The sequence below is a fragment of the Rhipicephalus microplus genome, chromosome 2, assembly GCF_043290135.1.
Source record: "Rhipicephalus microplus isolate Deutch F79 chromosome 2, USDA_Rmic, whole genome shotgun sequence".
NCBI classification, from domain to species: domain Eukaryota; kingdom Metazoa; phylum Arthropoda; class Arachnida; order Ixodida; family Ixodidae; genus Rhipicephalus; species Rhipicephalus microplus.
The window spans coordinates 122978126-123003776 of NC_134701.1; the positions used below are offsets into that span (position 1 = coordinate 122978126).

General features: G+C 42.8%; 1 protein-coding gene across 2 annotated transcripts; it reads right to left on the reverse strand.

Annotated features, from left to right (window-relative positions):
* Positions 1 to 572: 572 nt before the first annotated feature.
* scf (Calumenin B scf) lies at positions 573 to 25050 on the reverse strand. Of its 2 annotated transcripts, none has more exons than XM_037422022.2 (7): positions 24916 to 25050; positions 21644 to 21779; positions 18958 to 19131; positions 15357 to 15516; positions 11099 to 11347; positions 4835 to 5037; positions 573 to 902 (listed from the first exon to the last, which is right to left on the reverse strand). In XM_037422022.2, the coding sequence occupies exons 2-7, from the start codon at positions 21746 to 21748 to the stop codon at positions 798 to 800; spliced, it is 996 nt and encodes a 331-aa protein (XP_037277919.2). In that variant the 5' UTR covers positions 21749 to 21779; positions 24916 to 25050; the 3' UTR covers positions 573 to 797. The 2 variants fall into 2 exon arrangements, with proteins under 2 accessions (XP_037277919.2, XP_075742859.1); XM_075886744.1 differs by lacking the exon at positions 24916 to 25050 and adding an exon at positions 24174 to 24319.
* Between the last annotated feature and the right edge of the window lie 601 nt (positions 25051 to 25651).

Below are 25651 nucleotides of genomic sequence, written 5' to 3' on the forward strand. Positions count from 1 at the left end.
ATTTGATAAATCATGGAAAGGCACACTTCGCCACACGCGTTGTACGACAGTATGCCAATAGTCACCTTGCATTACATAAAAATTTATTTTCAAGCAAAACAACTGTCTAACAATAATATCTTAGAGAAAAGTGTGACGTAGAGACAATCAACCAACGTAAAAGTTCGGCTGAACATAAAACCAGCAGAGGTAAAACTATATACTATATAGTATTATACATGAAATAAAGAACAAATCAGGCACAGTTCCCTTAAAAGTCTGGTGCGACAAATACATGTGACCGTTTTTCTGATATTTACCACTGATACAAGTATTATTTTCTCATTCAGCCTTCCTAGGGCAAATCCTGTGACAGCACAGTGTGCAACTGTTGAATAGCTGGAGGTCGGTGAAAGTTGCAACAGACCTTTGAATATAGAGAAAAATACAGTTTCTATTTGAAGCTTCCAGAACACCGCTCTTTTCTCGTCAAGTTGCAAGAATCAGTTTTTTCTTAAACAGGCGAAACAACTTCCATTGCATAAAGTTGACTTGTCTACAACCAGAACTAGTATGTGTATTCACAAGGCAGGAAAAAAAAAAACAAGATGAGAAAGTGTGGGGTGAAAGAACGAAATTTCACTAGGTGGATGTGGCAATACATGCTTGAAGTCAACAGGCAATGAGCAAACACAAATGATGCAAAGGCTGAGTGGCGGACGTAATGGTTGGCGCACCCGACTCATAGAGGTGACGCTCTTACACTCGGCAAAGCACAGGAACTGCCGACAAGCGGCAACCGAGTTTCTCCTCGCCACTCAGAACTCATCGTGCCGAGTCAGCGCCTCGCCGTAGTCTGTCGCCTGGCTTCCCACGAAGACGTCGTACTTGTCGATGATTTCATCCCTGGTGAGCTTGCCGTCCTGAAAAGAGAATGGGGTAACCATGTGACGAAAATACGAGACATGTTAACTCGTTAACTGTATGCACAATATGAGGACTTCTCTTCTTAAAATAGTTACTTGTCTTGTTAAAAAGCGGTATTAGATGATTCTGTTCTAAAATACAACTTTTGCTGTTGAAAAAAGAAATTGAAGCACATGTGAAGACGGATTGAAGCTAATTGTGAATTACTCATGCAAGAAAGGCTGGCCACCTCCTAATGGTTGACCCTAAAAAGTAAACAGGAATTCGAAAGCTTTCAGAAATTTTAAGCATTCTGAGAGTGCTTTCATGATTATTCTTATTTTAATTATGCTCACAACAACAAAACCTTCTGCCATCAAGCAGAGGTGCAAGACTTGTCTAGAACAGTTTGAGACTGTTCAACAAGGATGAGCTGTGCTTGCCCGAAATGGTGAAGCGGTTGAGTGGGAAATATAAAGTGGACATGGACAAACAGAGTTGAATACAGTCGAACCTCGATATATCGAACGGCGCGGCGATCGCGAAATAGTTCGATATATCCAGAATTCGATATAAAAAAATATAAAAAATGCGTCAACAGCTTGCTGAAAACAACCAAGCGTGGTTGCACCAAGCGTTCAAGCGTGGTGCAGTAAATACTCACTTGAAGATTCAAACATAGTATTTATTGTGTTGGTTTAAAATATTGAAAAAGAGTAGCCTGCTTTCTGTTGGCCATGGCGTGTTTGACGACTGCGTCCTCAATATAGTCCAGGCAATCCATAAGTGATAGGCCGGTGCCTTCAATCGCGCCGCTGTGGCGGCACACAAGGGCCAAGGCAGCTACGACCTCAGCTGATGTCGGGAGTGGGGCACCATCAGCGCTTGCGGGATTTACCTCAGCAGAGTCTTCATTTGGCTGCTCAGCAGTAGCATCGGTGACAATCTCTACATCCGTGAGCTCCGCCGTTCGAAGTTAGGCCTGTCGCGCACCACAGCGCGCGACAGGCCTAACTCTGAATGCACGAACACTGCGAGCACAACGACCGATGCCTGCCGATGCTACGGGGGAGGAGCTTGCAACAAGTGCGCAGTGTGCCGTTGACACCTTAGAGACTGCAACGACTGCGAGCTGCAAGGCTGCGGCGTGAATCCGGGTGTAAAGCGCGCACATGGCACGCCCATGCCGGCTCGCCTGACTGCTTTTTCTTTCCCGGCGGCAGCGCGGGCCGCGTCCGAGACAGTCGTCTGCGTCCTTTCCCTCCTATACTTTCTTCCACAATCTTTACCTCCCAGTCCCTCTTCCCCCACGCGAAGCCGTGTCGATGCCTTCGTATTGGAAGACAATAACAGCTCCACGCTTTTCTCTTCACTTTCCTCATTCAAGAACCTCTACCGCAAGGCTGTGGCGCGCGTACGCCGCTACATTAAGTGGCGCTCTCGGCGCCATCGATGTGTGCAGCATTCGTAAACGCCCGCCGCTCTATCGCTACTTTCGAGAGTTGCGGGAAAGCTCACCGCCTGTCAATGGAGTGCGGGCGGTTTGGGGTGGCTGAGTTCGATATATCCATTATATGTCAAACTTTGTTCGAAATAAAAAATCGATAATGCATGCGATTTCCCACGTGATATAGGAACCGTTCGATATAGGCAATTATTCGACATATCCGTGTTCTATATATTGAGGTTTGACTGTATAATTCTAAAAAAACTTGATTGATCCCTCCAGAAATGTGCCGTTACATTAGTATTTGAATGTTTACTGTACATAGATATACGAGAGCCTGCACAATGTTTTTTGGTGTTTGGCAGCACTGCTTAACATACTAGATGCACCAGTGTTGACGCTTGGTAGTACACCTTCATCTCGAAGACAAAGGTCCATGGTCATTATTAAACAAGCCCTTGTGGTAGCTGTAGTAGTCAGCGGTGAGAGCTCAATCAGAGAAAGTGTTGGGACAACCAGAAGAGGGTTGCTGATTCAACACAGAACTTGGGCTAAGGTTGCTATCCCACGGGATGTTAAAGAGGTATTGAACACCACGGCCAGACTAGAGAAACCCCACATGCTTCCCATCTCTCATATTGGTCCGCCATGATTTTTCTTGGAGTGAGCAGCGAACAGCTAGGTATTATAGCCAAGCGAGGCAGCTACGCGTAGCTGATCCCTGCTTAAACGCAGATGCAACGACATGAATTGAACCTTCTTTTCTGTGCTTAGCAACGTAAGGACTCGGCCAATGAAAAGCATGCCTTCTCATAACAGAAAATAATAGCACAACTTCCTGAATCAAAACAATACCAACGAACAGACAGGAACAGGTGCTTATTCTTGCCTGTTCATTGATTTGGGTCTTGTTCAAGCAAGAACAACCTTATGGTACTTTGAATTATGTAGAATAAAAAACACGCAAGAAGTAAGTTAAGAGACACTGCCTGTAATAAATGCCATGCACTCAAACCACAATATAACGAGCACAGATATTATGGATAATTGGTTATAACAAAGTAAGTGAAGAATAGCTTTGTCATAAATACAGTTTTGCAAATATACGTTTATAAAAATGTTTGGATATAACAAAGTATTTTCACAACAATTGTGGTTTCGATATCATGAAGTCTGAGGTTACTAAGTGTTTCTAAATAAATTTTGATCACACAGTTGTTTTATGTGTGCTTGTAGTGTCGTACACAAGTTCTCTCACATTCTATAGAAAACTAAAGCTGCGGCTGTTCAGAAGTACTAGTACATTATCATCACCGAGTCACCAAGGCAGGTAAACAAACTGGGCAACCCTCTGAAACCAACATAGTCAAAAATAAAACGCTACATCACACGAATGTTTCTCAACATCATAAATTGTTATAAAATGTTAGTTTTCTAGACAATATATTGTATTTCTACAGGATCATGATATTACAGCAAGCGGGAATCGCTCATGTAACTGATCAAACCAACTCAGAGAGAATGCTGTGGTGGCACAATACTATTTGCGGTGCTAGGCCGCTAAACCGCAAGACACAAGCTTGATTAAGGCTGCAGTGGTCACATTTTGATAAAATCAAAACGCTAGTAAACCATGTGTCACGCAATATTAGTGCACATTAGAAACTTACATGGTTGAAATTATCTGGAGCCCTATGCCACGGTGTGCCTCATAATCACACGATTTCAGTACATGAAAGCACAAGTATTGTTATAAACCACTCAGAAACACCTTAAGTGAACTTAAAGGGCAGAGAAAATACTGTATAACTGAGGTGTAAATTGAAAAGGAAGAGAGAGAAATAGCATTTGTTTACACCCGTCGAGAATGAGGGGGGAAGAGGTCTTGGCCTATGCCCCTATTTATCCCTTTTGCCATCGTCCAGAATCCCTTGAGTTTCGGCAGCAGTCGGGGCAAAACCGATGAGTTTACATTGTCCTTCAGCGTAGGATCAGCCTCATCTGTAAATATTGCCATTGATGAGCACTATGATTATTAATGGTGTTAGTATATGAGCAATGAATAGGATTGACCTCTGCTAGAGCAAGCATCGTGGCCCAGTTATTGTCATCTACAGAACTTTTTTTTTTTTACTTTTGCAAAACTTTTCTGTGATGACAACGGCGGGGTCACGATGCTTGCTGTAGCAGTGGCCTGCTCTGTTCTTCATCAATGGCAATATCTACCAATGATTGCACACTGGTTTAAAACAGCTACACAAAACACGAAAAAAAGGACAGTACAAGAACTGAACTTCAACACAGTTGAAGTTCAGCACTTTTGCCGTCCTTTTTTCGTGTTTTGTGTATGTGGTTTTAACCCAATGTGCGCTGCCATTTTTCGTAAATATGACAGGTCAACTAGCCCACAAGTGCATTATACCCACCAATGATACCTATCCTTTGCCAATTCTAGGTGTTCGACCAGTCTGGGAAGCACAAGGCAATGCCTCCTCTACTCACGTGGTCCTTGTCGGCCTCGTGGATCAAGTGGCGTGCCTCGGACACGCTGTGATCATAGTCGACAGGCATGACCCAGTCGCGCACCTCGTCGGGTCCCATGAACCCGTCCTTGTCCTTGTCGCGGAAGTTCTTGAACTGCTCCTTCTCGTTCTGCACCCAGTCCGGCTCCACCTCACCCTCGGCTGCACCCTCGTACATGTCACCTGCAGTGCACCCAATGTGGTAATGGCACTTCAAAACCAGGAAAAAACAAGCCACATAACCTTAGAATATCGGGCATTTGGAAGCCTTTAGTAACATATAAAGACTCCCAAATGCATCTAATATGCCTCTGTCAGCAGAGGATGCATATTCGATGCTTTTAGCCGATTGTCGCTTATGCTCGGCCCGTGCAGATGTAGCATCCCGAGAGAGTGCGGGGAACTGCATAGATTTCACGAGCGCGTCTTCCCAAGATGCCGTCAGCTTGGCTGCAAAGCAATGCTCACACCAACGTGCCACTCAATAGACTTTTTAACCATATCAGAGATGCGTCCTACGTTTGGTTGCTGACACGATCGTTCTGTGCCTGTGCACTAAAGTTCCTTCTATGCATTTGTCTGCAGATCGATAGCATACGCCGGTCTGATCAAAGCGCATCATAAATGCTCAGCTAAAAGTGCCTATTGACCAGGGTATTTATTTGGGTCATAGCCTCCACGAAAAGCTTTACTTTAGAGACAATAGGGGGAACATGAACAAGTCCGCATCCGAGACCAGCAAACGGTAGCAAGAGGAGTGACGGGAGAAAAATAGAAATAAAAAAGAAAAACCGAATCAGAAACTGAGCTAGGCAGCTCACAGTCCATCGACCCATTTCAATAGATGATGCTCACAGCCATCTATCCATCTATCTGAAATGGAGTGCTCTCACATTCAAACTAAACGAGTTTTCCTTGTGTGCAATGCACTGACAAGTATTGCTAGTACTCATTCGGTACTTCTATATGTTACTTTGGCAATATATAAAATGGAAGCTTGCACTGCACCATTTCCAGCATGCTGAATGAATTAAGTGCCTTTTTAAAGGCACATGATAGGGCGCAGTGTGAAATATATAATTTTTTTTTTCTGAGCAATTGTCAAGAGTGTCCCTGTGTGCATATTTTCCACATTCATGTTTTTCTTAAACAGCATTCTTGTGGCTCAAAACCAGCTTTTCCGAAAGCAAGCACTGAGTGAAAACGCACCTAATGGCAAGCCCCTTGTATGCACTTTGTGCTTACAGTCTACTTTTCTTGAAGAAATAATTACAGTCGAACCCGGGTAAACCGAACTTGCCAAAAAAAGTTCATTAGTTCGATATATGGCATAATTCGATATAGGCCCGGTAAAGGTTTTGACACAAAGGCACATAACAAACTAGAAGAAAAGTACTTTATTAATATGATGGCTTACTTGCGTGCCCTACTGTGGAACAAAATAGTCCTAGATTTTTTCGGTGTCAACGACTTCGCTGCCTGCAGCAGCACGCATGCCTCCACGTTGTTCAACGAGTCGGAGCAGCTGAGGCCGCAACCTTCCACATTCAAGCAATAGCGCCGGACCAACGCAAGTGCACTAATCACTTCGAAGGATGTAGGCAATGGGCCGTTGTCGATTTCCATATTGCTGTCGCTTTGACTCGTGGTCGGCACGACGTCTGCAATGTAATCCTCATCCTATAATTGGCCCATGATGGGGACATCATCGTTCGCACTGACGAACTCGTCGAATGTCAATCCGTCGATAGCACCCGGGAACTCTGCCAGCTCGTTCCAAACTACGGCGGAAACACCTTCGGTGTCTTCAGTGCTGCCAGAATTTGGGGTGTCATCACCAGGCATGCGAAAGCCGGCATGCCTAAAGCAGTTCTGGATCGTCTCCTTCTTGACATCTGCCGACAATCTACTCAACATAGAAATAGCTCCAGGCAAGTTGATCTTAAGCTCCCTGCCGACACGAAGGTTCTGCAGCAGCCTCTCCACCAGGCGCTTTCGATAGCCGGCTTTCATTGCGCGTATAACGCCTTGATTAAGTGGTTGCAGTACAGACGTAGTGTACGGGGGCAAAAAAAGCAGCTCGATGTTGCTGAAGGTAGTACTGCAGTGGTAAGATGAACTATTGTCCACGAGCAGGCACACCTTGCAATTTTCGCCTACCAAATCATCATTCCACGACGATAGCCATCTGCTGAAAAGCTCCCCGGTCATCCACGCTTTTGAGTTTGCTCGGTAGGTAACTGGAAGCGACAGCGCATTTTGAAAACATCGCGATGCCATTCTTTTCCCGATAACCAGAGGTCGAAGCTTTTTCGATCCGTCTAAATTAGCTGCCAACAGCACGGACACATGAGCTTTGTTTGCCTTGCCGCCGCTTGTCTTGTAGCCATGACACGCAAGTGTCTTGTTTGGCAACATTTGCCAAAACAGATCGGTTTCATCTGCATTGAAGATATCTTGGGCTCTATATCTTGCTGCGATATTTCACCAGTTTTCCTCGAGCCATTCTTCTACGCTGTCCAGGTTCGCCGCTCTGCTTTCACCTGTAACAGCTTTGCCAACGATGTCGTGCCGTTTTTTGAACCGCTGAAGCCAGCCTGAACCGCCTTGGAAATCATTCCTGCCAAGCAGAAAAGCAAGGTCCTTGGCTTTCTGCTCGATCATAGGGCCAGACATCGGGATGTTTTGCGACCGAACGTCCACAAACCACTTGTAAACGGCCGTTTCAACATCTTCGTACACAGCAGCGCGCACACATCGGGCGCCACGGGCACCTGGCCTTTTGTCCGACTTGGCCATGATGTCTGCCTTGTTCTTCAGGATAGTACTCAAGGTGCTCCTTGGAATTTCGTACGCGGCGGCGACGTCGGACTTCTTTTCAGTGCGCTCAACCCGATTGATGATTTCGAGTTTCGTGGCGAACAGAAAATTTTGCCTCTTTGTGCAAGCCATGATCACAGCGCGCCAATACAGTTCACAGAGCACCAACAGGCAACACCACAGACCACGCTGAATCGGCAGCAGCAGGCACACAAGCATAAAGAAAGAAAAAATTGCGCTCACTTCTACCGCCTGCGCGCCTCGGAGAAAGCACTACGGCCTCTGATTGGCTGTAAGTGCTGCGAGCGGGGCAGAATCATTTCTTGGAGGGGGGTGTTCGCCCGCGCACAACCGGGTCTAACCAACTTTTTCTAGAGTGGCGCCGACAGTTTTCCCTGCCACCGCGAGGGAAAGCCAACTTGCTGAGACACTTTTGAGGCACATGGAGTTTGATATATCAGTTGTCGTTGCTATTTTCGTTCGATAAAACAGTAACTTTTGCTATATATTCTCAATGTAAACTTACCGTGTTTAGTAATTGTTCATTATACGCGATAATTTGATATAAATGGTTTCGACATAGTTGAGCTCAACTGTAATAACGATACGTCATGTACGAAAAACAAAATGTTTGTCTAGAGTCAACTGTGTATAACAAAATTGTCAGGCAACTTCTAGAGCAGTGCGGAGACACTGTGCGCTTTTATATTCACACTTCATCTTTGCAATGCATCGGTCGAACACTTTCAGCTCCTAGCTTCATTACAACTTGTGTTTGTCGAGCTTGTCAATAAGTATAGATGCTGAGGGGAAATAAGGACTTCAGAAAGTGTAAACTTCACGGAAACCCATACAGTTCTCTAGTAAATATGAATAAATGCCAGTTACGTACTGAGGAGCTGGACACTGAATCAGCAAGCTCTTCATTGCTGAACCTCTCAGTTTTTTCAGCATCCTTCGCGATGAAACACATGCATGGTGACAACGGGTGTGCTCTAATGGACATGACTAATAGTTGAAATCCGATTACAATAAATAGCGCATTCGAACTACCCGATGCCAGTGTTGAGTAATTGGAAATCAGGTCACAGGGTTTTGCTGTCTTCGCTTAGGTTCACAGTCTTAAATATTGCGACAGTGGATATTGTTCTTACATTAAAAAATGGCAGTATCACACAAGCCCAAATTCTGAAATTGTTAGGATTGAAGTCTGGCCAAACTACAGTCTATTTGCTGGAAAATGTTCACCGCACTTGAAAATACACTGCCGATAGGGCTGCACGACAGCTCAAGAAAAAAGCAAGGCAAGGCATTACGAGATGCTCCAAATTAAGAAATTGACTTGGGCAATGATTATCAATCTTATAGCTACTAAATAAAATATTTGAGCGGTGTTTGTGACAAAGCGTGTTTACTTTTTAACCATTTTCTAACTTTAAGCTCGATTTTTTATTACTTTGGTCCTATTACTTTCTATGCATTCCAAGATAACCAGTTGATTATTTTTCTTGTATTTCATATAAATGCATACAGCTACTAAAGCAGAATTGAAATTATTCACATTACTATTTTTGTGTTACAAATTGCCATAGATGCGAATTAACTCACAATTTACATCCTAGTGGTAAAAAAAATGGACAAAAATTCTAATATTAGTCACATTTTAATATACCTGCTTTAGGTTAAAGGGAAAATTTGGAAAAATATTACGTACGAGTTATGTGAACATCTTTTTTATTTACTAGGAAAATGAAACCTCAAAATGATTGAAAAGCCTGAGATGTATAGGGCCTACCCGGTGCCCTTAAAAAACTGAGCAGGGATATTTATTCAGCTTAGAAAGCATTCTTTCAAGACTGCTATTTGATTTTGCCAAGGAGAAATGAATTTTCTATAACAAATGGAGGAAATGGAGGCTAGAGTCTCTGTTCAAAATGCACCTTGCTCACACTGCAGCACCAGATGGTATTTGTGTGACACTGTCAACTCCAAGAAGTTTCTGTGTACGTACATGGGCAATTTTTGCACTGGAATATGCTACACATTCAAAACCTGGAATATCCATTGACAACCTGGTAGATCCAATTTTCTGATTTTCAAAATCTCCGAAATCAGTGTTGTTGACCTACAACAAGTTAAACGCATATGGTCGCAAGCAGGTGGTGCCAAAGTCAATGATGCCAGCAGGGCAAGAGTGAGAATTATAATATGCAATTTTATTACATTTCTGCTATTTGGCTGACACTAGAAAACAATAAAAACAAAAGAAAAAATAGGACAGAATGATACAGCTCTATCTGTATTCTAACTTCTAATTAACAGAAATGAGAGGTTAACGGAACATGCATGCAACCTACGCAGAAAGGTTAGCAGTACTAAAAAAGCTTATAGCCAGTGACAAGTGATGAGCACACGATTTTTTTGATCCACATTATTCTTGATCTATCTGACCCACCAAAAATTTTGACACATGCGGTCTACAAAGGAGTTAACTTTTAGGGAAAGTAGGCCGAGTACGAGAGTGGGGGCACAGAATGCAGCAAGTGTTAAACGACCCCTGACGCCAAATTTGGAAACTCGAGATGCTTGTGTTGTTTGAAAGTTCTGCATGCAAAATATTCAATATGAAGCAAATTCGAACGCTGCATTATTCGTTCACATCCTCTGGCCTCCAACCGATTATTGGTGACGAGTGTTGCCTATGAAATATTTTGGTTTGGTTTTATAGTAAGGGTCAGTGCTTAACCTAGTATTTAGGACTAATCAACATTTTCTGGGGTTTGAAGTCAACACGGGGCCACATCGTGAGATACAGAGGTAAAGCAAGTATTCTTGACGCTGGAGAACATCAGCGGGGCGTGCACAATATTCAGACTGGCTCCTGGCAAGGGCTATTGTTTATCCCCGCTCTTGCTCTGTTGTCGGGCTGCTCTGAAGGTGGTTTTGGCTGCTTACGCCAGGAATGCTTTTCACTTTTCTAAGGGGGACACGCTTGAAGCACCCACACTGTTTTATTCTTCACCGTCCACTATTTGCAAATGGCGCGTTCCGCTTCACCGAAACTTGAGCACACGTGGTCTCAGGCACCGCCCCGTTGTGGAACACCAGTTTCTCATGGTATTTAGGCGGGTGTCTTGGACTGACGCAAAATGGTTCTGAACTAACAATGCTAGCATTAATTTTATGATGCGTTACAGCATTCCCAATTTAATTTTGGTATTACTAGTAAATTACTGTTAAAAAGCCAAAAACAAAAAAATTTGCAGTTGGGGTCCTTTAAATTTTACACAGCTTACAAATGTTAATTATTGATTTGAATAAGAGTTGAGCTGCTAGCATATAAAGCTTTACACAGTGCAATAATACTAACAAAGTGAGATATAAATTAAAATGAGAAAATCAAGACAAAAGGGAAGGCGCATACCAATGTACTCCTCGAGCGAAATCTTGCCATCCTTGTCCTTGTCGATGTCCTCCATGGTCTCCTCGACGACAACGCCCTTCATGTCCTCGCTCTCCTCGGGATGAAGGAAGTTTCCAAACTCCTCCTTGTCGAGGTGGCCATCGCCATTCTTGTCGGCACGGTCCCAGCGTCGCTTGTCACGCCGTACCATGTCCTGGAAGCTCATGGCACTCCCGTCCGAGTCTGAATCAGAGTCATCGCCATCACTGCCTGCAATGGGAGTGATCGTTTGATTGATATGTGGGGTTTAACATCCCAAAACCACCATATGATTATGAGAGACGCCGTAGAGAAGGGCTCCGGAAATTTCGACTGCCTGGGGTTCTGAGCACACGGGCCTACAACATTTCCGCCTCCATCAGAAATGCAGCCGCCGCAGCAGGGATTCGATCCCGCCACCAGAGGGTTCGCAGCCGAGTACCTTAGCCACTAGACCACCCTGGCGAGGCTTGCAATGAGATTGAAAAACAACTGCTGCTCAGTACAACAAAAAACAAAAAACTTTCTAATTTTAGAAGTTTTGAAGGCATGCAATCATGATTGAGTGCATGCGCAAACACAAACCATGCAAGCAGGAACATGAACCGTAGGAGTGCGAGCCTCATCAGTGCTTCCTACACTCTAAGAACACTCGCATCCTTCCAGGTGTCTATTTGTCAACAGTAACAATTGTCATCTATCTCACGTGCCTTTCCTTGCCTCGCACTTTCAGGTCATGAACGGTGCACACATTATTAGTGGGCTTGAGCGAATATTCGAATGATTTGAATATTCGAACGAATAATGCAGTATTTGAGTTAGCTTCGAATTGAATTGAAGATTTTAAAGTATTCAAGAGGAACGAATAGGTGCATATTAGTCTGCATGCAACACCCTGTAAAAATGGTTTCACTGCAGCGAAGTCGTGCTAAGCTGTGAAAACATGTAGTCAGAAAAAATCTGCGCTGCCACGAAACCCCACTTCCAAGGTTAAAATGAAGATATAAGCCCTACATCGATTCATTTTTTCAGTTTAAAGGCTCATTATACCGACATATATGCTCTAAGCATAGCAAATTTTAAAGTGTAACATATTTTACGAGTTATCAGTAGCATTGTACCAAAAGTCGAATCCTCCTACTTTTTAAGTTATTTGCTTATGCTTTTAACAAAAGAAATGGCACTTGCACAGGCATTGTTTCAATTTTCACAAGATGTTATACAGGTTAGTTGAATATGACAAATATGCTCCTTTTTCATTGTATAATTTAATATATACACTATTTGAATTCTATTCAAAATTATTTTAACAAAATCAATATTCGCTTCAAGTTGACTTCGAACATAAAATTCACTATTTCTACAAGCCTAGTAATCACTGTGAAACAGCAATGCGGACAGCAAACTGGCAAGCGCCATGTTTTCAAGAAAAGAAACTCAACCAAGCCAGACGACAATTAAGATTGTGAGCACAAAAAGATGACTTTCACAACGGTGCAAACCATTTTTTGAGTGAAAACATGAACGAGCTATCAAACATTGACAAACAGCCACTTGTCACAGACTCGGTCGTTGTCAAATGGCCCATTGCCGCTTATTTCCTTGTATTATTAAATGGCCATGGGTCCGGCAGCCGAATCAGTGAACAATTTGCCAAATGACAATTCACTCAATGACTTGCAATGAGTCATTGTTCAAAAAAAAAAAAAGAAAAACAGGCTTGCGTGGAACGCGCAGCACACTCACAGCAAAAGCTGTAAAAGCGGCCTTATGGAGCCTTCTTTAAACACTCTTTTGACAATGCCATAAATCATCATAGTTGTGTGTACTATGCAGGCATTCACTACAACATCCTTTGTCATTCTTCAGAGAAGCATGGTACTCGCTATGCACTTGCAAGAAATTTTGTTGCCATTTTTTGATGCTGAGGCTGACGAAGATGAAATGTTATGCCTGAAGCTTTAGTAATGGGCTGGAGCATTTGACAACATACTCGTTACGCAATTCACCTTGTGTGATGCCTGGTTGTTCCTTCGTTGTTTTAGAATGCTTAATTACTTATGTTAATGCGATTCCTTCCTCCATCAAGCTTGCCTAGGGTCAGTATGGAACGGAGTTTCAAGAACAGACTTGGTTCAGTGGTAGAACACTGCACTGGCACGCAAGGAACCCAGGTTCAAAACCAATCATATCTCAGATGTTTTTATTTATTAAGTTTTTTCCCATTTCATGCAATAGTGGTTATGGACACCAGCCGCAGACAACTACGACGCACGCAACCATTGTTGTCTCATACAACTTTCACTTAAAAAGAAATGAGCCACCCTCGTCATCTTCAGTGAATTTGCATTGTCAAGTAGTCCATCAGTAGTCACAAACTAGTGTAGACTACCAGGTTTATGGTGGCACTCAGAGCGGATTCCTTGCACCATTTAAACCAGATCTTGGTTTCGTTGCAAATGTCTTCCCCATTCATTTAAGTCATTATCAAGGTATAAGACGCAGAGTCAATACTCATCAATAATATCTGCGGTTTTTTATGCCAAAACCATACAGTCATTATGAAGAATGCTGTATTGTGTAAACTTTAACCATCCAGGGTACATTAATGTGCACCTAAATTTAAGTACACATGCCTCTAGCATCTCGCCTCCATCAAAATGTGACTGCCACAGCCAGGATCATACCCACAACTTTTGCGTCACTGCATCACTACTGCCGTTTATACCGGTGTCACACGGGCACTTTTAATCGCAATCAGTGTCGATCCAGATTAACCATAATCCAGATTAGGTGTGTCTACACGGTTACTTTTAATCTTGATTAGGCGTAATCGGGATGAAGAGTATCGCGATCCGTGCATCGCGATCTGCCTGAGAGATCGTGATTTCCCTGTCATCTGCATCCCCTAGCCAAGCTTGTTGAAGCACAATAAACAAGAAAATCGAGCATGGTTCAATAACAACACTTCAAAACAGTTAGATGTTCATAAAAAATGAAATTATAAACTGTTTAAATTGGAACAACATCTGAAGTGTCGCATATTTTAGGATTCACATTGACCGCATCTAGTTACAAGAGATGTAGACGACAAGCAGTCGACCATTGCCCTCAGAGCTTAGTTCAGCTCTCGTTCCATCGGAGCTGATGGAGCACCTCGATGCAAACTGATTACGAGTGTCGCAATCCTTTTGACTACGTCGCAATGTACGCGCACTTCATGGTCGAATGAAGAGACCTTTACAGCAAGTGACCGCTGGCAGGAGCGCCTGGAACAGACTTGAGGTGCCAGAAGTGAAACACTGGCACGTACACGCTTCACTGCCACTACAAGACTACGAGCCGGAGCCATTAGAAATAAAAGCGAAGGTTAAGAATCTCGCACAGCAATACAGGTAAGTGCTAGGAAAATTTTATTGAATGATGGATTTATGAAATTACTATTGTAGTGGCATGCAAAGTTCTTGACGTTCGAGTGGTTCTTGCACGATTAACATTGCTGATAAAGGGCTCTATAAATACATCGTACACCGAGTTTTGTCAGTGGCATGTTTTAGGGCAGGCAAATGCCACCTGGGGCATTTCATCTGACCGAAGCTCGAACCGGATTAGCTTGGGCCGTGTAGCAGCGGTCATAATGTTGATAGCGATCACAAAAACTAATCCAGATCACCCTGATCGCGATTAAAAAAGCCCTTGTGACACCAGTATTACACTTGGCGAACTACATCAAGCAAAACAAAGTGCAGACTATGAAACAGCTAGTGCCATCTTATGACAAAAAAAAAAAAACACCCTCTGACATCCTTTTTTTTTTGTTATGAACTGCTTAGTGTAAGGCTTGAGCCAGGTGCAATAGTTATTACTCCATTAAAGTAATCAGTCAAGTCGCACACAACATCCCTCTTCCGAATTGTTCATTCCCACATCTTTCTTCAAGTGACACCACCATAAATTTTGCAGGCACCTGCGAATCTTGCCCTTTGCCCTATCAACTTAGTGGCTTTGGCATTGTGGCGCTGACGGTGAGAACACAGGTTCATTTCCTGAATGCAGAAATTGCACCTCAGTGGTGCCAAAACTCTAGAATGTTGATGTACTTTAACTGAGGTGGGCATTAAGACACCCAAGGGGTCAAAATTAATTTGGCCTTCTTCACAGCAGCCTGCTTCATAATTGCATCACGGTTATGACACGTACTATTCCAGAACTTACGTCAATTTCGCTTGTCTTTGCTTACCTTCGGCTCCGTACGTAATGTTTCGGTACTCGTCCCAGCTGACACGACTGCTTTCCTGGGGGTTGTACACCTTCCACTGCTTTTCGACGTCATCGCGGATGTAGCGCTTCTGTGTGTGCCTGATCCAGTCCTCAAGCTCCTGCTGCGTCACGTAGCCATCCTGCAAGAGACGCTCAGTTGTGAATTGGTCGTGTGGCACTGTACTAAAGCAAACAATACTGATAAAACAGGGGAGGTAAAACTGACAAATGATTAATCAATGAAAGGTGTGCAATAGAAGGATCAATCATCATTAACATTCAGGTCTCATTAAATCAATTTATTAGATAAAAGCTTTTTGGTTAATAGATTTATAGACAGCAACAAAGGTGTCTCTGCCACTCTTTTTTAATCACTGTGACATTTTTTCAGCATGGTTGGAAAATTCTGCCAACAGGTAATTGCAGCTCCTGAGAACAAGTGAGCCAAACTAAATAGAGCAGTATGTGGCCCGGAATTCACCATTAATTCTCGAAGTCAGCTAGATATCATTTGCTTTTCTCTCGACAAATAATGCTCTAAAGCCAAATTACCGTGCCATAAACCCTACGTCCACGGCCAGTGGCTCATTCGAGCACTGTAAACTACACAGTGGCTGTGGCTGCCATGAAATGCTGCCACATTCCCACAGGTTTGCTCGTAGTTACACTGAAGGTAATCTGCATATTCAAAGAAAAGGAAAAGAAAGTGCACAATTGAAGTCACCATACCCGTCGAGAAATGAGTGTATCTTTCTACCACCTTGTCATCCTCCCTCCCCATAACTTTGAGTGCGCTCGCTGGTACAAAATGAGAGAGACCTCCTAAAGGGGCCCTGCAACACTTTTTGAGCATTGTCAGAAAACACTGCTGATCGGTAGTAGAGGCTCCTCAGAACACGCGAGCCACATGTTCTAGACCACAGAGCACGCGGCCTGGAAATCACAATAAATTATTAAAGTCAGCTAAAGATTGCTTTCTTTTCTCTCGAGAAATGAAAGAAGACACTCAAAAATCGCGCATAGAAGGCCATCTATCAGCCATTGGAACATGGTGCACTCAGTCGTTACAGGGATCGCCGCGGAAGGCCCACGACTTGTCTACGCGTGCACGCGTGATCACATGTAAAATGCCGCATATTCTAAGAAAAAAAAATGTTCTCAAGGTCATATATTTACGCGACATATTTTCTTTGCCCCTGCCATTTCTCCCTCCTTTGCCTCCGGCGCTTTTGCCGAAATGAGAGAAGGGAGAACGCGATTGCAGCATGCAACAATTTTTTGTAAGTCTGCTCGTACTGTATGGATTATTAAAATTTTGGTGGCATTGAATTCGTGAGGCAGTAAGCTCTTTTAGTGAATCTATTCCATTGTTACTTGAAAAAGTATTTCAGAGCCCCTTCAAGGCATATGACAAATCCATGTAACCCAATTTGTACTTCGCAGATTCTAAGAACTTTCACAGTGGTCAATTCACAAGACAATAAAGGCCTTCAATGAAGCCATTCAATGACTACATCGAAAAATGTTGCACGGCCTCTTTAAGGTGCCTATCAGGACAAGGCAGCCAGCAAAAAGTCACACCTGTGTTCTTAATAATATCTGCAGTTTTACGTCTTAAAACTGTGATATGATTACGAGAGCCACTGTTGTGGAGAGATCCCGAAATTTTGACCATCTGGCGTTCCTAAACCTGCACTGACATCACCCAATACACAGGCCCCAGCATTTCGCCTCAATCGAAATGCGACTGCCATAGCCAGGATTGAACCCGCGACCTTCGAGTCAGCAGCTGAGCATCTGTGTTTTTATTGGCAGCTTTCACATTTGCTGCAAAATACTGCGATGACGTCATTAACCACCACTGCGTGGTCATACAATGTCTTCAATGCCATTTTGTTCCCTGAAACATTAATAGTAGTGCATGCTTACAGTATTGCATGGTTTGGCTCTAAAATCACTTCTGGTATCCTCATGAAAGCTGTGCACGCATGTGCTGCCGAATGTGCTGTTTCTATCTTCCCTCTCTGCTCTCTTTCATCTCCCCCATCCCTCTCCCATGCGCAGGGTAGCAAACCGGCTGCCTATAGGCTGGTTAACCTCCTTGCCTTTCTTTTCCCTCTATTTTCCTTTTCCTTCCTTTTTTTCCTCCTCATGAAAGCTACACACAATGTCATTCATGGAACTGAACGGCAGATACCCTGATACTGTGAAGTTTACAATACGACAAAGTTTTCTCCTCAAGATATAAAAGTCCGTTATATCAAATTTCAACTGTATATTTCAACCTCTGTAACAGTCTAACAAGCCTTCACTTTTCTGTATTAAACTGTATAGTTCTGGTTATGGACCACTGACAGCACTTATTTAAAACAATGCTTAGAGAAATAAGATTTTCTTTCATATGTGTAAATTACTGTTTCACAATACCAAAACCATCTATTTTGATGCAAGAAGACATTCGGTAAGCTAGAAAATGCAAGGTGGCAACGCTACGTTGACATTCCTGCACCAGTTGCTGCAATTTATTAGATTATGATGGCGTCTACTAGGACCTATATGGTTCCGAATCGGCTAAATAAAGTAGATTGTCTTCTGAAGAGGCAAGACCCTTAACATACGAAGCTTCAGGAACTTTTGTTGAGCCAATTCGACAAAATATGAACAATACAATTTCACATTCATTACATAACGTGCCGAGATTTTCACAGAAAATTTTAAACATCCATTACTACACTCACGATGGTGAAATAAGCTTTATTGAAGTTTTTAGAGTGATGTCTATCAAATTAAATTGCTTTACAGTTTCACTTTAGAGTCCCTTCAAATAATTACACCATCTCTCGCTAAAGGGAAGCATGTGTAGATGTGAAGCAGCGGGTGCTACCACTTACACTGACGTTCACAGTGGTGCTCATCGCGGTGTTGTGCAAGAGAGATACCAGGGGAGGTGCAAAGCACACAACGATGGATCGGTGTTTCCTACCAGAACATGCCAATCGCTGCTAAAAGACTCCCATTTGACACAGAAAACTACAGGTCGCTTTTAGTTAACGCGCAGGCTGTGAATTTTTATTCTTCAACAAAGCACAGGAGAAATCTCCCACTGGCACTACCTTGGACGCCAAGATCTAGTACCTATATATACAGATTGGCCAGTGAACGGTTGTGCCGTGCGAGCAGTCAGTTTTTTCAATCAAGAAACTAGTTATCAGATGCTACCTGCGTCGGCGTTGCAAAGCGACAGAGAAGAGGAAAGGGAGGAGACGTACATGCACAATGGGCCTGTTAACGCCCCTGGCAGGGATGCCTAGAGGAGAGAGAGGGGGAAGCGAGTACAAGCAGGTAATAGAAGTGGAGAGAGTAATGTGCAGCTGTTGGAGAGAGGGAAATAGGACAATTGGGCATGCGTATTGTGAGTGCGGATGCCGACACCGTGGGACATGAGACCGAGCAAAGAGATGCTTCACAACTAAATCTCTTTAACAAAAAGCATAGGCTCTCACAGGATATAACTTTTGCTATGAAGTCCTTACCATGGAATGCTTTTTGCTACGCTATGGAGCGGCATGAAGGTCACTCACGGTGTCCTTGTCGATCTTCTCGACGATCTTGAGTAGCCGTTCCTTGCTCTCCTCTGGCGACAGCTGGTCAAATGTCTTGGCCGCCTCCTCTCCGAGAAAGGCCTCGTGGTCATAGTCAGGGTTGTGCTCAGACTCGCCATCCTCGTCCTTGTAGTGCTGTTCATCACTCAATGGCTGCGAATGCATGCGCGCAGAAAAGAGTGGTATCCACAAATGGGTATAACAGTCAAACATCAATATCGTAACAGTGTCATATAAAAACCTACTAATGTCACATACCATGAGTCCCATTTGTTCATAATGTTAGTTGTTTGGTTTTGCAAGAAAAAACTGACAATGCATAAAAAAATTCTTTAATCAGTTGAGTTCTAGAAGCTTATTTGCATTTACTTCAAGACCAAATGTGCGGCCTCAACACCAAAGGCATTATAAAATGACAGCTAGTAAATCATCTTTTTGTAAGTTCGTAAATATTATAAAAAAACACCTTTTTAGTATGCTGATTGCTAGCTCATTGATGTAAAGACTAATATGAATTTTTTAAAGGGAACCAACTCTAAATATCAGCTGCTGTTCAGAAGCCATGCTCGCAATATCTCGGCAGTTCACTTGTGATTGTTGTGTATTGTGGCCTGAAATGTCTACGAGCGTACTGAAGATGGCATGCAAATAATGAAAAAAATTTAGTGAACTGAACTGGAGACTTATATTCTAAGAAAAGTAAGAAATCATCGGAACTTATTGTGTTTGTATTTTATCACATGAGACAGAACACTGACACTAACAGGTGAAGAAAAGAAGTGCAACTTTAAGTGCTAATTTGTCTTTCTTAGACACAATATTAATGATAAGAGTCAAGAATACCAAGGTAAGTATACATGAAATTATTAGAAGTAAATGTAATGTAAATGTGAAGAAAGAAAAGTGGACGAAAAGATAACTTGCCACTGGGGAGATGACCGCACTTTTTTCACATTTATATTACAATCACTTCTAATAAGACCCCCCATACTTCTCTTGGCATCATTGTCTGTTAGTTCTCATTAATAATGTGTATAGGCATGATTCACATCTCAACTTGGCTTAGACTGCGCAGCTGTGACAAAGTTGGTAAAACAGCCTAAATTATGGAAGCCTAAATTATGGTTATGGAAGCTTTTTTTATATTAGGGCTGCTATTTAAAGGTACAAAAGTTAATACAATGTTTGTTAGTACTATTCTTCCCCAAAGGCCATGGCACAGAAGTTATGGTCCTTTTCACTATATTTTCAAATCACATTTGCTCCCATCGTGAGTGAGCAGGCTGAGACAATGACTTAATGCTTAAGCACATACACACACAAAATGAGCAGTAAAAGAGCCAGGGCAGCACTTGCCTTTTATGTCTTTTTCTCTTTGTTATCATTTATGTTCAAGTTCCAACATTCCTAAATATCTCTCTATAATTAACATCAATCAACCAGCTCGACTCATTATCTTATTCAGTTAAAGGCCATAAGAATTTCACTCCACTACGTTTGTTACAAGTGAGCACCATGTACAATTTAATCAACCTTGCAGAAGTTACAGAACTGGTAGTCTGTATTACTTTTTCATTAGTAGCTTTCACACAGCACCTAGGCAAACGATGCACGCTCTTTGCAGTTGTTGCCATGACGTTGGTCCAGGAACACCACTCTCAATATCACTTAAGAGTCCCTGCATATCAAAGGTCACTGGACGAGCAGCATATTCTATAGTCTTTAAAAGGCAACTTTAGAAGGCAACTTTAGAAGGCAGCAGCCCATCCTCCCCACACGAAGATGAGCACAAGCTTGCACCGATGGGCGTGCGCCCATCGTCAGAAAATATCGTCAAAATATCGGCTATATCGTCAGAAAATATTGACAAGTGCATGAGCGAGCTATTTTTTTTTTTTTTGGTCATAATAGAAATTGGCTGCCATGCTTCAGTAATTTGAGTAAAAACTCTCCAGCCTTTTCATATTGTATCGCACAGTAGGTAGGTCATGTCCTCGTCACGCATCGATTCTGATGAGCACTAATGTTAGTTTTGTTTATTGCAGTTCCACCAGAAAAAATGGTCTGACTTGAGATTACTGCCCACAGAGTGTCTCCGCTGCATAACCAACCACAGTGTGCTGCAATAAAACCCCATGGCGCATCGTGTGTTTGTGGCACTTTTTAAAGCTTTGCATCGAGTGTGTGCTGCAAACTGATACACCAAATATTGCATCAACTTATAAACTTTATAAAAATGCAAAGTAATGCCTTCAGTAACAAGAAGCGTAGCACAAGTGCTACAAAGGAACACTCGAGTTGAGAAGCAACCTTCCTTTCTACATAAATACTGGCAAAATGTCTGCTATATATACTCATCTACACAGGGCACCATTGGCGATTAATAGGGATATTACACATAAATGTTTATTTGAAATAAAGTAATCAGCCATGCTATATAGTAATCTATTTCTTTCTGTGTAGATGCAAACTATTCCATGTTATACGACTATGATAGCATATTGCATACAAAAACTGAGTAGGTCATCGTTGACAGTGGGCACTTCTTTCCATTCAGGTTTGTGTTTCAAGGGTGCGATAACATGGCAGATGGCTGTCAGTTCCCTAACCAAAACTGAACTAGCCTATACAAGAAAGAGCATGAGTGGGTGAAAAGGGAACGCACCTTAGGTGTGTGGATCTTTCGGTGTTCCTCTTTGGGGATGGCGATGGTGAGCGAGAGGTGAAGAAGGCACAGACCTAGTGAGTATCGTATCAGCAGGGACGCCATGGCTGCACGGACGTGACAGGTCTATCACTGCCTGGGGAGAGAATACCAGAACAGTATCAAGCAAGGCAGCTAAGTTTTCAGTTAAGGCACTGATTATTTGTGGTACCATATTTAGTCAGGATTTAATTCTACGGCACTTTCAGTATCAACTTGGTATGGAACACGAAAACTTGTAACATGAAAGGACAAGAAAGCATACACTACATACTTCTAGCCCATACTCCCCGAACATGTATAGAGACAGGCAAAAGTGCTGATCTTTTTGTGTGCTTCGATTGATAGTGAAATGGCTGAATAAATTGTGCTTTCACACTCTGAATGATGCAGAACCAACGTGCCCAATCTCTGGTGCTACTTAGCTGATGCGTTTGCGCTAATAGAACACTGAAATTGAGCCACAACCTTCCCTTTTATGTGTCACTGAACTTTAAAAGAACTTCGAAAGCAGACTTGACACTCCCCCAGATGTGCGATTTAATCTCAGTGCCCTTTTAATGCTTCTGAGGTGGAGGAAGAAAAAAGGTCAGATTCAAAGAAAGCATCATGCTGAACAGACCTTGAAGCACCCTTGCACAAAGACAAAAGGTCAGAGAAAGGCAGACAGAAAAGCACTTTCAAGTCTGCTTTTTTGTAACCTTTCACCTGGGTGCCGATGAGCTACACAATCTGTTCAACACAAACTAGACAGATGTATTCGCCATTTTGTTGCACGAACGGGAAAGACCATGTTGCTACACTCAGATGTCAGTATACATGACAAGACAATGATATTGAAACACGAATGCACCTCGTAATACTGAGCCAAAAGGAATGTACACGTATGCTTGCTACATGAAAAAAAATTTATGAAAGCAGCATCAACAAAGTGTATCTATGAATGAGCCCTCGTAGGACCACAAAAAAAAAATATTAAACTGATTCATTTACAGAGCCACAATATTGAGAAAGAGTTAGAACAATCTCACTACAAAGCAAATCGCACTGTTTTGCTAATGAAAATTTGCAAGAAAATTCTGAAGGTTCAACCGAATGTAGCTGTCACCATCGTGGCCAAAGACCGCAATAAGTCAATCTACAACCCGCAAAAAAAATATTTTTTTCATTTTGCGGTATGCATTGAATAAAAGGAATGGTCACACTATAACCACTTATGTGTTTATGAACCCCTTCCACATAAAACTGTGCCTTTCCTGTAGCTGCTAAATGCATTTGGCATTCTCAAACACAAAATGACTAGCTGTGATGACACCTTGGTTCCATTTAAAATAGGGTGATTGGCAGAATGTTTCTGCACATCAGGTGCAACAGTAATTAGCCTCGGTCACACTAGTTTGACGAGATTTGCTTTTTCACCTATGAGGTCTTTCACCATTGCATAAAACCTCAATACACATGCACTTTGGTGCATACATTAATTACAACTAACGGACAAGAAAGCCAAGGAAAATACACGGGGTATGTTCTTTGCAGTACCTGTGATATAAACTTGAAAGAGAATAGGACGAAAAGAAAACTTGCCCCAGCCAGGCACCCTGGCCGTCTTGTCAGTTAATTAATGTCAGTTAACAAATTAATGTTGTGGCAAGAAAAAAAAAGAGAAGAGAGCCCTTAAAATTTTCTTTCTTTTGTACATTCATAACTAGGCTCTTGTTCTGGTAGAGTGGATGCCTTAATGTAGTATGCTAGAGATAATTAGTCAGCTGCTGGCTCGTAAAAAAATACGTGCTTCGTGACACCAAGAGGCAGAAAAAGTGTTCCACACTCACAGTCACGGCTGCTGGCGACACTGACTAACACTCCTAGGTTTAAGTGCGCATATATACCTTATAATGTGAACAGAGGGATGACCACCAGCGTATCTCAGTAGAAGAGCATCGAAACCATTTTATTCGAAGGTATCATGTTTATTCTCTGCCAGTGGCAAGTTATCTTTTCGTCTGCTTTACTTCTGGTCATTTACATTATAATTACTACAAAGAACATTCTCTCTATTTCTCTTCGCTTTTTTGTTTGTTAGTTCTAAATAAATGTGCGTCTAGAAAAAAAAAAGGTGAGCATTTCGAATTCCCATTCTTGTTTGTACGCACATGTGTCATTGTGACAAACCATGACATAATAAAAATAATGAAATCAAAGCCACTCCAGCAATAACTTTTTGCCAGCCATACATTATTCAAGCATTATATTGCGTCTATTAGAACTACGGTTTTGTTACTGACAGTGTATACCTCCTTTTATAACTGCTCGTTTTCTCACTGACATTTATTAGCAATAGAGTGTTATCTGTGAATGAGAACAACACTATACCAGGCTTGAAATAAAAGTGGCCAAAGGGAGCGCCACAGTCATTTATATATAACGGAGCTGAAATCTGAACGCACGCCCTGGGCGCAACTGCGATGGTACGATGAAGCTAAAGGCGTACCAATTCCCACAGAAGAAAGACGAAGAGCCTCGCAATAACGCCACATCATCGCGACCCGCGACCCGTTTGCCCCCCCAAGGAGTCAAGGAAGGCGGGCGGCGGAGCTGACCCCTTCTACGCTCGCTCACCCTCTCTGGATCGGCCGTAAGGACACGTCACAAGCGACAGATACGTCAGAAGAGAAGCCGCACGAGCGCGCACACCAGCCAATAAAGATCGGCGAGATATCGGACGAAAAAAAGAGCGCGGTTCCAACTCGGGGCGAGATGTCATTGAACGTGCACGTCGAACGCGCAAGACATAAACTAACCAAGTAACTCTTGCGACGCCACCGGCGTTATTTTTAAAAGCGACGTCTACGACCTAACGGGATGATGCTGAAACAACGCCGGCGCGGTTCTTGCGCCCACTTTCATTGCCTACGACTCAAATGTCGTTCTGTTCGGCAGAGTCTAAAGTTGATAATCAAATAACACCTATCTGTAACAAATATGGGTTACAATAAAAGCGCTAAAGTGACACAGCAACCTCCCACTCCTATGATGCGGATGAGTGTGATCAAGGCTACTGAAAGAAGATGTGAAAATAGAACTCGGAAGGCAACGTTAGTGCCGCAAGCGCTTAAACGACGAACAGCGGGATCGTCACAAACGAAATGCAACGCGACACGATACTTAATTACGGGATAAAATGAGCAACGCAGGCATTTCACTGCGCTAGCAGACAGCAGTCGCAAACTTACCCGTTGGCACTTTTGACGAGCGCAAGCGTGGACTGACCGCTGTTGCCAGGACGGAACGGGGTCGCGGCTAACTCTCGTGCTCCTTCGGGAGTGGCGCAGTGGTCAGGCGCGCTCTTTTTGAACACGCCACTTGCGCCGAGTGTCAGCACGGTAAAAAACAACACGACCCCCGGCAGTTCCTGTTTTAGTGAATAAGAATAACTGACAGTGGCATTTCGTAATAACAAAGAACTTACGCCTGCGGTAGGCGAAAGCTTGATTGATACGTTGAGTCTAGCGACACGCCTGTGACCTTTCGTAAGCCAGACACATTGCAAAGTACACGTGTCGTGCATGTAAGCTTACACGTAAATGTACAGCCTGAATGTGTTTGGACAAGGCTACTCCTGAGCAATAGCCAAGTATACCGAGTAGTAGGAACAAACTTTTTAAAATTTAAAATGTTGATTGAGGAAGAACATGTCATAAAAATCGCCCAAATTTTCAGTATAGAGAGATGAAATGGGTGGCTTGATTACGATTGGTGCCTTTATGGAAGCAAAGCATCAGTTTCACCAAAAAAAGACAGCTAATTTCAATTGCTATGTAGACAAAAGGAGTAAACTCATTTTATATAGTCTACTTGATCCAGTAAGGAATTTCTGCTCAGTAACAATATCATCGTGCCCGACAAATGTCGCCGTGCTCGTTAATACCACAAATATCTTATATATCATAAATATCATAATACCATAAA